General features: G+C 41.8%; 1 protein-coding gene across 4 annotated transcripts in view; it reads left to right on the top strand.

Moving 5' to 3' along the window:
* Positions 1 to 1,307: 1,307 nt before the first annotated feature.
* The window catches only part of DTNA (dystrobrevin alpha), a gene marked incomplete at both ends in the record, with an annotated part of 97,853 nt that continues 85,500 nt past the window's right edge, over positions 1,308 to 13,660 (top strand). For all 4 annotated transcript variants that reach the window (XM_082306284.1, XM_082306283.1, XM_082306282.1 and 1 more), the window contains 2 exons: positions 1,308 to 1,374; positions 6,431 to 6,511. In XM_082306284.1, the coding sequence (XP_082162410.1) occupies positions 1,308 to 1,374; positions 6,431 to 6,511 (148 nt within the window). The remainder of the gene's footprint in view (positions 1,375 to 6,430; positions 6,512 to 13,660) is intronic.

Below are 13,660 nucleotides of genomic sequence, written 5' to 3'. Positions count from 1 at the left end.
TGCAAACAGGCTGCAGCCGTACCCTCTGTCCGCTTCCTAGTGGGACTGCTGCTCACATCACAAAGTGTCCACCCTCGACAGCACTTTAGCAGAGCCTTTATCAGCACTCTGAGAATTGAATAGGCTATTTGGAAAAGGCCTATTTGTAAATGTACCACCGCTTCATTTGAACAGTGCATTTTGGAAGGAAAAAAACCCCACACAACAGAACACCTCTTATGTGATTGCCTTTCTTTCTCTGAGAAATTAAAGGAAACTGGTTTTCTATCCTGAGTCCTTTGGTGATGGTAGACTTCAGCATCCAGTACTTTTATCCTTCCTGTTATATACATAGGTGAGTTTGCCATGGGATACGGTAGAATATTTGGGATTGTGGGCCCCTACGGAGCGTCTCCTTTATATCCCAGGTGGTCCAATGTTATTTCACACAGTCTAGTTGAGATAAGGATGTGGATTAAAATACAGGTCAGAAGCCCTAACCAGACTTGGTAGGGAGGAAAGGATATTGGTTTGCTGGAGTAATTACCCACAGGAAGTGGTGATGCTGACACTGGTTTCATTTTTTGAGTGCTGCTAAAGATGTTTATCTTTGCTCTGAAGGCTTTAGTCTTTTATGGTTTGAAAGCTGGCTGTGAAGGAAGCTGTCTCTTTTCTCTATGCTCTATCCAGCAGTAGCGGTCTTCAAAATATTCTGGAGATTTTTATATCTGAAAACTGAAGGAAAATATATTCTTACTTCTGAGCCTTTTACTGGAACTCATTTAATCAGAGACATACTGTCTTGAATTTGAATGAATATTTGGAGTGTATTTGCTTGAGTAAATAGAGGATATTATGTTGTAGAGTAGAGATTTAGTTGCTGTTGTGTTATTTTTTTGCCTCCTCCAGCCAGAATTGGCTACAAAGGCATTTTCTAAACTATAAAATAATATCCGAATCTTTTATGATTTCTTCTCTCTTACATAATTTAAACTGAAGATTCCTTATTTAAGAAAACCAAAAATGAATTTCAGAGCTTGTGTTATGTAAGTCAGTTAGTTACATCAAGCAGAAAAACTGAACATTGCCTTTGGGAGAGAGAGAGAGGGGGAAAACAAATGCTTGAAAGCAGAGTTTAGGGAATGGAGGACAATTTGGGGACCAGCTTCTCCTCAAACCATGCCACAGAGAGGCTGGCAAAAGGCACCGGGTACACATGGAGCACCAGTCAACCTCAAAGGTTCCCCAAGGTCGATTATGGATGCTTGTGTACGTATGCTCAGTCTGGGAATAATACTCAAAATTTTCACATGATTTTGTCTTCCAGAATGATTGAAGATTGTGGGAAGAGAGGAAATACCATGGCAGAAAGAAGGCAGCTGTTTGCAGAGATGCGTAAGTACTTCCTAGAAATGTTTTGCTGTGATAGACCAAGCCAGTTGCATTGCAGTGTCAGTAAAATTTATGCAAGCTTTCCACCTCGAGTAACTGATATCTCCATTTCACAAATGGTTTAATGTCGTGAGACCAAAACTACAGGAAAATGGGCTGATACGACCAAATAGCAGGAGAGAGGGATTTTCTACATCAGATTTTGTGACTGTATTATTTTAATCAGTAGCTTTTTGAGACAAAAATGCTGCAATACACAGGTAGGAATGAAGAGGGATAAAGGTCTCCGAAAGACAATATCTTTTAGTGGGGGTATCTGTAGTGGGTTGACCCCAGCCAGCTGCTAAGCACCCACACAATCACTTGCTTAATCCCCAAGCAGCCCCCAGCGGGATGGGAGAGAATATAGGGAGAGCAAAAGCAAGAAACCTTGTGGCTTGAGATAAGGACAATTGATTAAGTGACAGAAAGAGAGAAAAAAGATGACAACAAGAACCAACAACAAGAAGCGATGGAAAGGCAGTCACTCACCACCTCCCAAAAGCAGACCAATGCCCAGCCAGTCTCTGAGCAATGTCCACCTTGGAAGACAAAACTCCCCACCCCCTTCTTTCCCTACCCCAGTTTTATTGCTGAGCATGACATTATATGGTATGAACTATCCTTTTGGCCAGGTGGGGTCATCTGTCCTGGCTGTGTCCCCTCCCAACCTCTTGCCTACCCCCAGCCAACTCTGAGAGGGGACAGAGCAGGGAACAAAAAGGCCTGGATGCTGTGGAAGCGCTGTTCAGCAATAGCTAAAACATCGGTGTGTTATCAACACTTCTTTAGCCACAAATCTAAAACATAGCATCATGCAAGCTGCTATAAAGAAAGGTAACTCCATCCCAGCCAGACACAGTACAGGGACTCATATACTACATACCGCACTTCAGCACATTTTTTATAGTTTCTAGTGAAGCTTTGTGTTCCCTGCAGAATAGTGTGTCAGGGATGTACTATGCTAACAATGCTCCTGCAGTTCTCTTGACAGTCAGATCTTATTTCTCTTACAACCAATCCACCATTTCTCAAGGAAATTCTATTACGTATGAAGTCTGAGACTGTCACCCTGTTACTAGATGTACTTAAGTTCTGTCTGTACTTACTAGGTTTCCTATTATTTGTCCCCTGCACCATAGTAAAAAATGACAGAACATCTCCCCCATCTTCTGGGGGAGACTAAGATGAGGATTACTGGGACTTGAGCAACTGTGCACACTGAAAGGCCAGGTCTGTGCTGGTGAATTAAGTGTGCTCGGGACTGTTCTCCAGGGGTGAGCCCAGGGGTGACCGAATGCCCTACATCTGCCCTCCTGAGCTCTCCAAATTAAGGACTTTTCATTCAGATGGCCTACTGAGAACGGTCTTGGCTCGTTCCACTGTGTCCACTGGCTCTGCTGTGCCCTCTAATTATTTCAATATCACAGAAGGCTTGCTGTTGTAACTCCAATGGATATTTCTCTTGTTTCTTGTGTACAACATCTTGGACCTGTGGAGGGAGGCATTGTTCTTTGGCCAGAAGGAAAAAAAAAGAAAAACAAGAAAAAAGGATGATGCATTTGTCCGTTATAAGAACATACTATACTTCTAATTAGAGTTATAGAGAGGACTTGAGCTTGTATCAGATAAAGTCAATAGCACAACTTCCATTAACTTCAGTTAGTTTGAAATATTCCTAAAATGGAAGATAATTGCTTAAGTCTTTGCTGTGAGGATTTATGGTTTGTTCCCACAGTTCTGAAGGCTGGTTTGCTGTTGGGTTGTTTTGGAGGAGTTAAGGAGGTGTTGCGAAAATTTAGAGTTGGTAGTTGGAGGCGGAGGAGGGACTATTTTCCTGTGCTGTACACAAATAGTTATTGTCTACTATTTTTTCTTTCACATTTTAGTATTTTGACATATTTACTTGAGTCTCGTTTATCTCACATGTGCTTCCCTTTTCTATTTGCCTGCCTCCCTTCCTCCTCCTCCTACACATGCACGCAGAGAACTGGGTTCCAACGAGGTAAAAAGAGGGGAAAATATTATGTCTTTGTGAAAAACTAAATATATTTTAGGCAAAGAAATGTCCATATTCATAAAACACTGAATTTTGCATTTTGAGAGTCCCTTGGATTCCTGTGTGTGTAAAGGGCGTGCTTCACTGAAACAGAAGCTCAACCTGGCATTGCATTCAGGTGGCCTCAGCTGTGGGCAAGCCCAGACAACCCATCTTTAACAAAAACCATGTGCTCCACACGCCCTACATACTGCGTGCCATGTGAAGCTTCTTAACATTATAACAAATATAAGCTTCTGGTAAAAAGTTAAACTCCACAACCCGCCGATGTTAGAGGAAGAAAATTCATAATATAAAGGACTTTGCCAGTGGTTTAGGTTCTTGCAGTCATATCTGCAAGTCTGTGATTAAAACCCCACAATGCTTTTAAAAAGTGGGTCATGTTCCAGACTAGACAAGACAGCAAAAAAAAATACCAACTTTTCCTGCCTTTTTAGGTAGGAAATTTGTTCTGAACAAGGAATAGATGGATTTGACTCTCACTTTAGATTTGGGCCACTATGTGATTTTCTTTGTGTTTAAAGAAGTTTATTTTGACTTTTTTTGTTTCCTTTTCTTCAGAAGAGGCATCTTTCTAGTTCCAAATTACAAACTTCTGTGAATTAGTATCATAATCAATATAATCTTCTGGAGAGTCCTGTGGTTAAAACTTATATTGTATCTTGTATCTCAAAATGCACCATTGGACATCAAACCACTTGGCTACCTGTAGTCTTACCTGACATGCTCAGGTGTATCCAGACTGATGAAGAGAGGTCAAAATGTACATCACTTGTGCTGCCAGCACATATCATCCAGCAAGAAAACAGCAGCCAAAGCTTGCAATGTATCCCTTCATTATTTTTGCAAACTGCGAACAGTGTTGACATGAGATGAGTATATTCAGAGGAAACAGAGTGAAACACTGCCAGCGGGCGAAAGCAAGGAGAGGCCACTGGCAATCCTGTAGGCAAGTTACAAATTCACAGTCTCATTTGCCGTGCTCAGTCCCGCACATCTTTCCACTTGTTTTTCAGGACTGCCCATGCAAGTGAAGTCACTTTTCTACAGAAGTTATTTGACAAATACATCTCTGGCTGTGGCAAAATGTGAATCATGGTAAAATTAAATTGTCTGTTCCAGGGATTTATCAGTGAAAACACCTACTCCCAAAACAATATCAAAAGTGGATGGTACCATCCACTGTGTGTGTAAATAGTAAAGAAACAAGCAACATCATTGCCTACGAATTTGTTTATTATTTAGATTAATACTGCAACCTAGGAAGCTCAATGAGCCAGAGTCTCACTTTGCTTTGAATCTTTACATCGTGTTAAAAGGCTGAAGTTTTATAAAGGAGCACTGGAAGCTTTTATTAGTAGCTTTCGCTAAAGTTAAGAGGGAAGAAGTGAAATTCATTTCAGTCATTGGTCCTATTAAAAAAGGAAAGACTTAGTGTTATAAGCATTATCCTTCCCTTTACCAGTAAAGAAGTTTTCCAAAAGCTGTCAATAAAGTATATGATGAAAAAAAATTTAAAAAACTTTCCAGACCTGATGTTAAGTAGTTAAGGGTAGCTTCTCCCAGGAACAGATGGTGTTGAGACAACCCACTTGCAAAAGGGAGTAGCTGGGAGCCCTGGGAAGATGGTGTGGGAGAATCCGGTCAGGAAAAGAGCAGAGTCTGGGGAGAGGGGAGAGTATCATCCTCATTTTCATCTCACAGGTCAGAGCACATTTGAAAAATTTGGGTCCAAAGGATGGCAGATTGCTTAAGGAAATGTGGGTGAGCAATGCCAACATGGCCGTATGTACAGCAGTGCAGCTGAGTGGCCAATGTAATAATGTCAAGATGAATCTTAAAGAAGGCATTCTGGAAGCATGTGTAAAAGCAGAATAGGGCCACATTCCACTCCACTTCTCTTACAGCCTGATTGTACCTTGTTTGGATGTGCTTCACGCGGGCAGTTCCTTCAGAAACTCTGGGTTTTGTAACTTGGTACCTTGCTCAACTGAATAGAACAGGTTTTACTCCTGTTACAGGGCCAACCGCAGTGAAAAAGCAAATACACAAAAATTAATTGAATGTGTTTCTGTGAAATGTGTGGTAAAATCAATAAGCAGTCTTCTATTTCATAGGCCGTATTGTAACTATGAGGCAACACTTCCTTATGTAAGATACCAGCTAAGAAGGAGAAAGATTTAAATCAGAATCTCCTCATCTACTTTTTGAGGGTTTGGGGAAGTGTTATGAGTGGTACGCAGCAGCAGGAGGCGTAAAGACACTGTGCCACGTTCTGCCCCCATCCTGGTCCCTCTCTGCCATGCTGTATGTGAAGTAGCTACCAGCCAGTTTATACCCATCTCCTGGACAGCTGCTTTGGAAATGTTGCCAGATCTTTAAGTCGGAGCAGCCAGGGCCAAGCTATGTGTGAAGCAGAGCGCTGACCCTTTGAGGTCTCTGTTGCAGAGAACATACCTCTGCAAAATGGAGAAGGGCCTCACAGCCTTTGCATTGTTTTTGCCACCTTCTGCAGACTGCTGTCGGTCTTTTCATTACGGCATGATATTTTTTATAATTTGGTTTGCTGGCAGTACCTTCTTCTGATCTGGCATGTCAGCCAAAGATATTTCTTATGAGCCTTGTTGTTAAATGTTAAAATTAGATGGAGGTTTTCCCTGCTGTTGGGGCCTGGCCAGTGTGTCTTTTAGCCTGCAGCTTGACCAGATTGTTTTTCAAAGTGACAGACACAGTGGGCTGACTGTTCCTTGCCTTCCTCTATAAAAGTCTTTTAACACTGTAGCTCCTGCCATTCCCCTTCTTTCTCCTCACCCCTCTCTACTCTCCCTGCAAAGGAGAGAGCCTTGAAAATTATTAAACAGAGTCAGCTCATGTGTCCTCTTTGTTCCCTGGCTTCCCTGCTAGCAAAGATACGCACAGGTCATATTCCATAGAAATGTCACTGTTCTTCTCTTCCACTAGGGGCTCAAGATCTGGATCGCATTCGTTTGTCCACCTACCGAACAGCGTGCAAGCTTCGATTTGTTCAGAAGAAATGCAACTGTAAGTATGTCAGTGCTTCTTTCGTATCCCATTGTAACTAGCTTCCCACTGCACTCCCCGGTCTGTCCTTCAGATCAGTCACAAATGGGGACTGGTTGATTTGGCGTTGCAAAGGACACTAACCAGAGTGCCTGGGCAGATTTTAAATATTAACCAGTTTATGTAAGGAACTTACCTCAAACATGCCAGTGATTCAGTCATAGAAGGATGGGTCGTGATGCAGGTCACAGCTTTATTTAATAAGTCTGTTAACTAGATTCTCCAGTTTTCTTGTAAAGTAACATTTGGGGGTTCCAGCAAGATCCTGCAAATTAAATGCTTTTATAGCAACTCCTTGGAGAAGAAATGGTGGTTCCAGTCCTCGCCTATTTGGGGTGCAGCAAAGTAAGTGCAATGTCAGTCAGCCCCCTTTGTTCCAGAAGGCCAGCTAGAGGCATCTCTCCTAAGAGGGTAAACCTGCTTGTAATCTCTGTATGTCTGTCTTCCTCCGTTTAGGCTTCATTCTTGAGATATTTCCTACTTGATTAGTGACTTTTTTAACGTTTCTTTTGAGATTCAGTCTTTCTTCCTTTAGAGCTACAGTTTCTGTTAACAAAGTCATGAGAAAAGCTGTGAACTTTGAAAGGGAAATACTTATAAAATCTGTAATGGACTGTATCCTGTCTTCGTTATCAATGATTTGGATGAGGGGATTGAGTGCACCCTCAGTAAGTTTGCAGATGACACCAAGTTGGGTGGCAGTGTTGATCTGCTAGAGGGTAGGAAGGCCCTACAGAGGGACCTGGACAGGCTGGATCGATGGGCTGAGGCCAACTGTGTGAGGTTCAACAAGGCTCAGTGCCAGGTCCTGCACTTCGGTCACAACAACCCCATGCAATGCTACAGGCTTGGGGAGGAGTGGCTGGAGAGCTGTCTGGCGGAAAAGGACCTGGGGGTGTTGGTTGACAGCTGGCTGAACATGAGCCAGCAGTGTGCCCAGGTGGCCAAGAAGGCCAATAGCATCCTGGCTTGTATCAGAAATAGTGTGGCCAGCAGGGCCAGGGAAGTGATCATCCCCTTGTTCTCAGGACTAGTGAGGCTGCACCTCGAGTACTGGGTTCAGTTTTGGGCCCCTCGCTACAAGAAGGACATGGAGGTGGTGGAGCGTGTCCAGAGAAGGGCAGTGAAGCTGGTCAAGGGTCTCTAGCACAAGTCTTATGAGGAGCGGCTGAGAGAACTGGGGTTGTTTATCCTGGAGACAAAGAGGCTGAGGGGAGACCTTATTGCTCTCTACAACTACCCGAAAGGAGGTTGTAGCGAGGTGGGGGTTGGTCTCTTCTCCCAAGTGACAAGCGATAGGACAAGAGGAAATGGCCTCAAGTTGCGCCAGGGCGGGTTTAGGTTGGGTATTAGGAAAAACTTCTTCACTGAAAGGTAGTCAGGCACTGGAACAGGCTGCCCAGGGAAGTGATTGAGTCCCCATCCCTGGAAGAATTCAAAAGACGTGTAGGTGTGGTGCTTAGGGACATGGTTTAGTGGTGGAGTTGGCAGTGCTAGGTTGATGGTTGGACTTGATGATCTTAAAAGTCTTTTCCAACCTAAACAATTCTATGATTCTGCGATTCTATGATTCTCCATCCAAAATACTTAGAATGGTGGGGTTTGGTTTATGTGTTTTACCAGGCCTTTCCACAGTAAATGAAAAAAAAAAAAAATCCTAACCAGGGGAACTCTTGCCAGCAGTAGCAGTAGGGAGAGGACTAATGCAGAAAAAACATGTTTTTCAGTCTTCATATCTAAACTAGAATGACAGCGTGGCTATGCTTGTGCTACACACAGTGGTAAGTATGTTAAGAAATGCTCATTGCAGATAGAGATTAACCGCCCAGGAGAGAGTTCCTAGTTTTGAGGCTACATGTATCTGCGCTACAGAAATGTTTAGCTTATACTGTGCAAACATGCTGGAGAGGCCGAGTTGTGGTGGAAAAGACTTTGGAGAGTATTTGTTGGGTTGTTAGCTACGGAGCTAGTCTTTCAATCACTTCTGCAGCACATTTCTCATGTTTTTAATATGTGAAGTATGAATTGAAGGATTAGTATCACGTTATAAGCAGGCTGCCAGACACAAAACCCAGGAGGAGTTTAGTACCTGCCCAGCAGCTGTCTTCTGCCATTCAAAAGGAAATGCGTTGAAAGACACTATTATGTTGCATTCAGTTGTTTATTTTAATTTTTTAAATTTTATGTTTAAGAGGCTAAAATCTTCATTTTTTTCATGGTAGCTGAATACAATAGTCTGAGGTGACAAAAGTATCCAATTAAGTTGACAGTGATAGCAAAGTCATAACACTAATTGCTTTGATAACTGTATACAAAGCAAATGAAAAAACTTAAGGGTGCAGTAGCCTCATTGCTGGGAGTGGCTGACTGGCTAAAAACACTGGTTGTTAATCTTAACTTTGTTCCTCTTATTTATCAACTGTGATCTGCTTTTGTGGGACTATTGCTTCTCTTCATAGAGAACCAATACACATGCCCTTCAGTTTGCCAGCTTGTGCAGTCACTCATGGACCGTGCTTGCCTTCTGGTTGCCGTTGGTAACCTAGGAGAGGTGATTTGCTGATCTTACATCAAGAGTTATACTCTATCAACCTCTTCTGAAGAAATAAAAAGGGGGGGGACTTAAACAAAAATGTCATCCTAAGAATTAGGTTCTGTGCAACTTAAGGAATAATGTTTGTTGCTCTGGAATGGGCTGAATTGCGTGTGTCTTTTCACTGTCAAGTACAGTTTTCTTCTGGTTGTTTCTGGTAGACTGCTGGTCTCCCATATTGCTTTCTCTTATTAGTGGGAAAAGAAGTCATTCATTGACCTGATGTGATGTCAAGCAATGGCTGTCGAAGGCAGAGCTTCTAAACATAGAGCTGCTGAACCGAGCACTGCCCTGAAATGGTTAATATCAGACTTCTGGCTCATGTCAGCTACTCTTTTTTGGTTTTTTTCTCCTACAGAAATTGCCATTATGCACCACCCAATAGTAAGTTCAGGAGAGTTCAGGAGAAGAAAAAACAGGGACATGGGAAAAAAAAACCCTTTCTGTTGCATCTGAGCTGCTTCATTTAGGGGAGAATATAAAAAGAAAAAGCTCAAAGGCAGTTCTGCTCCACTCCCAGTGCATAGCACCTCCTGTCACTGAAGCCGTCCCTGTCTCCTCTCAGCTGTGCTCTCCTGCCCTGCCCTGGCACACTGGTCCAGACTTACTAGGAAAAAATTGCTCGGAAAGAGTGTATTTAAGGCGTTCTTTTAAAGAGCTCATTTAATAAATTGCAGGGAGCTGCTCTTGGCTACAGGCTGAAGGTGTATGAGGATGGAAGCAGAGAGCTGCTTTGAGTGCCAGAAGTGGCTGTTCCAAGAAAAGCAGAGCAGAGGTTTTATTAACACCATCTTTTTTTACCCGAAGGTGCCCATTAGCGTAGACAGTCAGGGGATATCATTTAGCGGGCAGCTACGGTTATCACAAACAATGCACTGTTTGTTTCTGCCGTCTTTAACGCAGACACAGGCACAGGTTCATCTCCTGGCCTCCCTTTGTGAATTCTTCTCTCAGTACAAAATGGTGTTTTGCTGAAGCCTTCAGCAGCCGGCTGGGTTTTACTGGTGAAGTAGGCAGTGTGCGATGGGCAAAGGTGCCTTCATATTGTAAAAGCCGTTCTCTCTTGCAGCATTTCTCCTTAAACTAGTGAAACTATCTGGCCAAAGATTATAGAGGAGGTGACAGTTTACCCCCATTTACCAGAATACTACTACCGATGTTGCACTTTGAGTACTAACACTGTTGGTCAAATTAATTGCTCCATGGAATTATTTCATTTTCAGAAAGAGAAGACTACTTTAAAGATATTTAGCAAAGAGTCTTCAAAATTGCAAATATATGTCTTTCTGATAATCCCATAAAACTTTAGGAAAACTACTAAGCATGTGAAAAGTATATTTCTTTTATAAAAATCTTTCTGAGCATTTAAACCAACAGGCAGTTTAAATAAAATCAGCAAAGTGAGAAAAATCAGTATCAGTCATTGCAATTATTTGTCAAACAGAATAGAATTGAATCCAGTTCAGCCTCATTCTTCAGAAAAGCAAGAAATTCTTAGGAACTCAGAAAATGGTAAGTAGATAAATTTGAAAAAGCTGTAATGTTATCTTTCAAACAAAAATTCCTTCAAATTTAAGCATTCCCCTTTGCCTATGTTAATGCCACAAATAAATAACAATAACATTTACAGATTATTGTTGGCACACCTCGGAATCTGCTAAGTGCCCAAACATGGGATGCAATATGTGACAAAAATCCCAAAAGCGAGAGACCCACAAAATTCTACATGCAGGAATCCTAAAGGCTGGGAAGCTTTGTTAGTGCACCATGAATATAAACTCATTTGATGCTTCTCTGTTTCTGCTGACAATTTCTAAAATTGGAAATAATGAAAAGAGCAACTCTGCAGGTAATATAGGTACCTTTGAGGATGTGGTGGGTTTAGAAAGAGATGATTGCAGGCTACTTGCTTATTACTTTGCAGAACTCCTGTAGCAATAGACCTGCTGTAAGAGCAATAGTCTTCTTTTAGTCATAAATACTAACACAAGATGTAGATACCGTTTCTGTAAAAAAAGAAAAAAATCAAAGAAATACTAAAGAAGTCTTGAGAAGATCTTGAGATTTGGGCATGAATATTCCAAATGAATGCCAAGAGACTTGGGCAGACAGACCCCAGAGAAGACGCTGCTGGTGGTTATGTCATCTTCAGATCTCAGAATATAAAGCAGGAGTGTGTGAGCCGACTGTGGCTGCTCTGCTGGATCATGGTGTTGGATATAGTCTCGGAAATAGCAGCACCCTAATCATTTGAGGTTAAATTTCATTATTTGGGATAATAAAAGCAGATAGGAAGCAGGTGCAGAAACATGATCAAACATGCTACATGTTTATTCCGGTCTGTACTGTACAAAATGTACAAAATGCAAGTAGCTGACTGCTTCATCATCTAAATTTTCTAAATGTGCTTTTAAGGTGGCCCTAAATAGTGCACACTGCAAGAATCAAGGAGGGAGATGGAAAAACTACAGACAAGCACCATGAGGTCTGCAGCAGTCGCAGAACTTGAAAACCCTACAAACCAATGTTGCTCTGACAAAGTCAAACATTAGGGTGTTGCCCTTCACTTCACCTCCAGTGCATCAGAGTGGGTTGTGGAGCACCCGACATACATTCTCACCATACAGACTCCTGCTCAGCTCCCCTTACTGCCAGGAAAATGCCACCTTGACAAGGCTGATTTACAGCTGTTTATCCATAGCATTCAGACCCAGAAGCGTAGTAGGCTTTCCTAAAACAAGACATGAAGGACCAATGACAGCAGTTGCACATCTCTCTTAACGTTCACCAGTATTCAGGAACCACCAAAAAGCACAATTTATAGTTATCCCCAGTGATTGTTGTGCAGTTGGTTTATTTTAATATTTGGTTTTCAGTGAATTTATTAAAACCCAATTGTTTATACAGAAAAACAAGATGAAATATCATGTTCACGTGCAAATTCCCTCTGGGCTATGGTGGCAGCAGGAGTAAAACATAACAACATATCGTAATCAAAACCATTACACAATTAAACATCGCTCACTAATACAGAACTGTACAGCTGGAAAACTACTGCTGTCCTCGATGAACTTTCCTGAATGTGTTGTGAGATTATTCTATGACTCTGGCTGCAAAGAGCAGATTTTTGTGATTTCCCTAGATCGGAATAAATCATTGGCAGTTGAAAGCTTGAATTTAAGCCATGCTGGTGGTAGTAATATGGGGCTTAATTAATACAGATGAAAAAGGAACTTGTTTCTCTGGCAATTTAATCCCAGCACTTTAGGGTTTCAGTGTCTTTGTTTCTCCCTTCAATATTCTTCTGCATGAGTGATTTGGGGGGTTTTTTTGCATTGTTTTGTCTAATCCAAGTTGTAGTACAGCTCTTTCCACATAGGGAGTGCAGATGCCATGACTGTGATGGAGACCTTGTGAATGTCTAAGGCAGTCTCCTCCACCTCCACCCTGCTCTTCCTCCTACCTCCTCTGGGCTTGAGTAGTCACAGCTGAGGCATGTAGGCATGTCAGCTTAATTTCCATACATGCTCTTGGGTGCCTCTCTGATCTGATCTGCCTTTTTACTTTTGTTTTAAGTTAGAAAGATTTCTCACCCTCCTGAAATATAATAATTTCCCACTGAAAATGAATGACAGCTATTGTAAACACTTTTTTTAGATGCTTTTCTTAAAGCTTTTTTCCATCTGTACTCTTATACCTCCTGTAACGCTACAGCAAGCTGCTGAAACTGGTTTTATCCTAGAAACTGACAATTTGGGTATCAAATGATGAGATCAGCCTGTGTGAGCTACTGGCTCCCTTCAGGATGGCAAGCACTTTTTAAAAATTATTTGATTAAACCTAAATAAAATTACTAGGGTTTGGATTTGTTTGGTTTTTTTTTTTTCTATACTGGGCTGACACTTAAAATATCATTTTATCCCATCCCATTCAACATGCCATTTATCACAAAATGAAAAGTCATGGTATCTGGTACTTGTAGTAAAAGGAAGGGATATGAAAGTCTTGATTCCACACTGGAAATGACGCTGTGACCTTTGTGTTACCAGTGGCTGAGGAAGTCAACAAGAGATCCAGGTTCAACTTTCTCTTCTGCATGACAAAATGTGCGCTGATCTTACATATCCAAAAAAGTTCCCTAAACACAAAGCTAGAGGATGTTCAGAAGTGTTCCACTCCGTCCTGTTGATGCTTAACCACCAAATCTTCATCTTTATACATTAATTGATTTAGGAACTGACAACTGCTTCTCCTTACTTAAATGAGACCTCTTGCCACCATAGTATAAAGCCATTCTTTCTTTGACTCAGCGAGTATTTATTTCCTCTGAAGGGAAATGGAGTGCACAAGAAATGCTCGATGGTGGTATCCTCATTGTGCAAGAATCCCGTGAAAATCCCTGCCGTGGCAGGAGGCATTCATTCTCAGTGTCCTGCCTTTTACTTCTCAAGGACTGTATAGCTATTTTGTGTTTGCCCCTTATCCTTTTTTTCTCAGGATGACCATCAGAAACAGAG

This window comes from Platalea leucorodia, assembly GCF_965183815.1.
Source record: "Platalea leucorodia genome assembly, chromosome: 1".
Classification (NCBI taxonomy): Eukaryota; Metazoa; Chordata; class Aves; order Pelecaniformes; family Threskiornithidae; genus Platalea; species Platalea leucorodia.
This window is presented reverse-complemented; position numbering and strand designations above follow the sequence as displayed.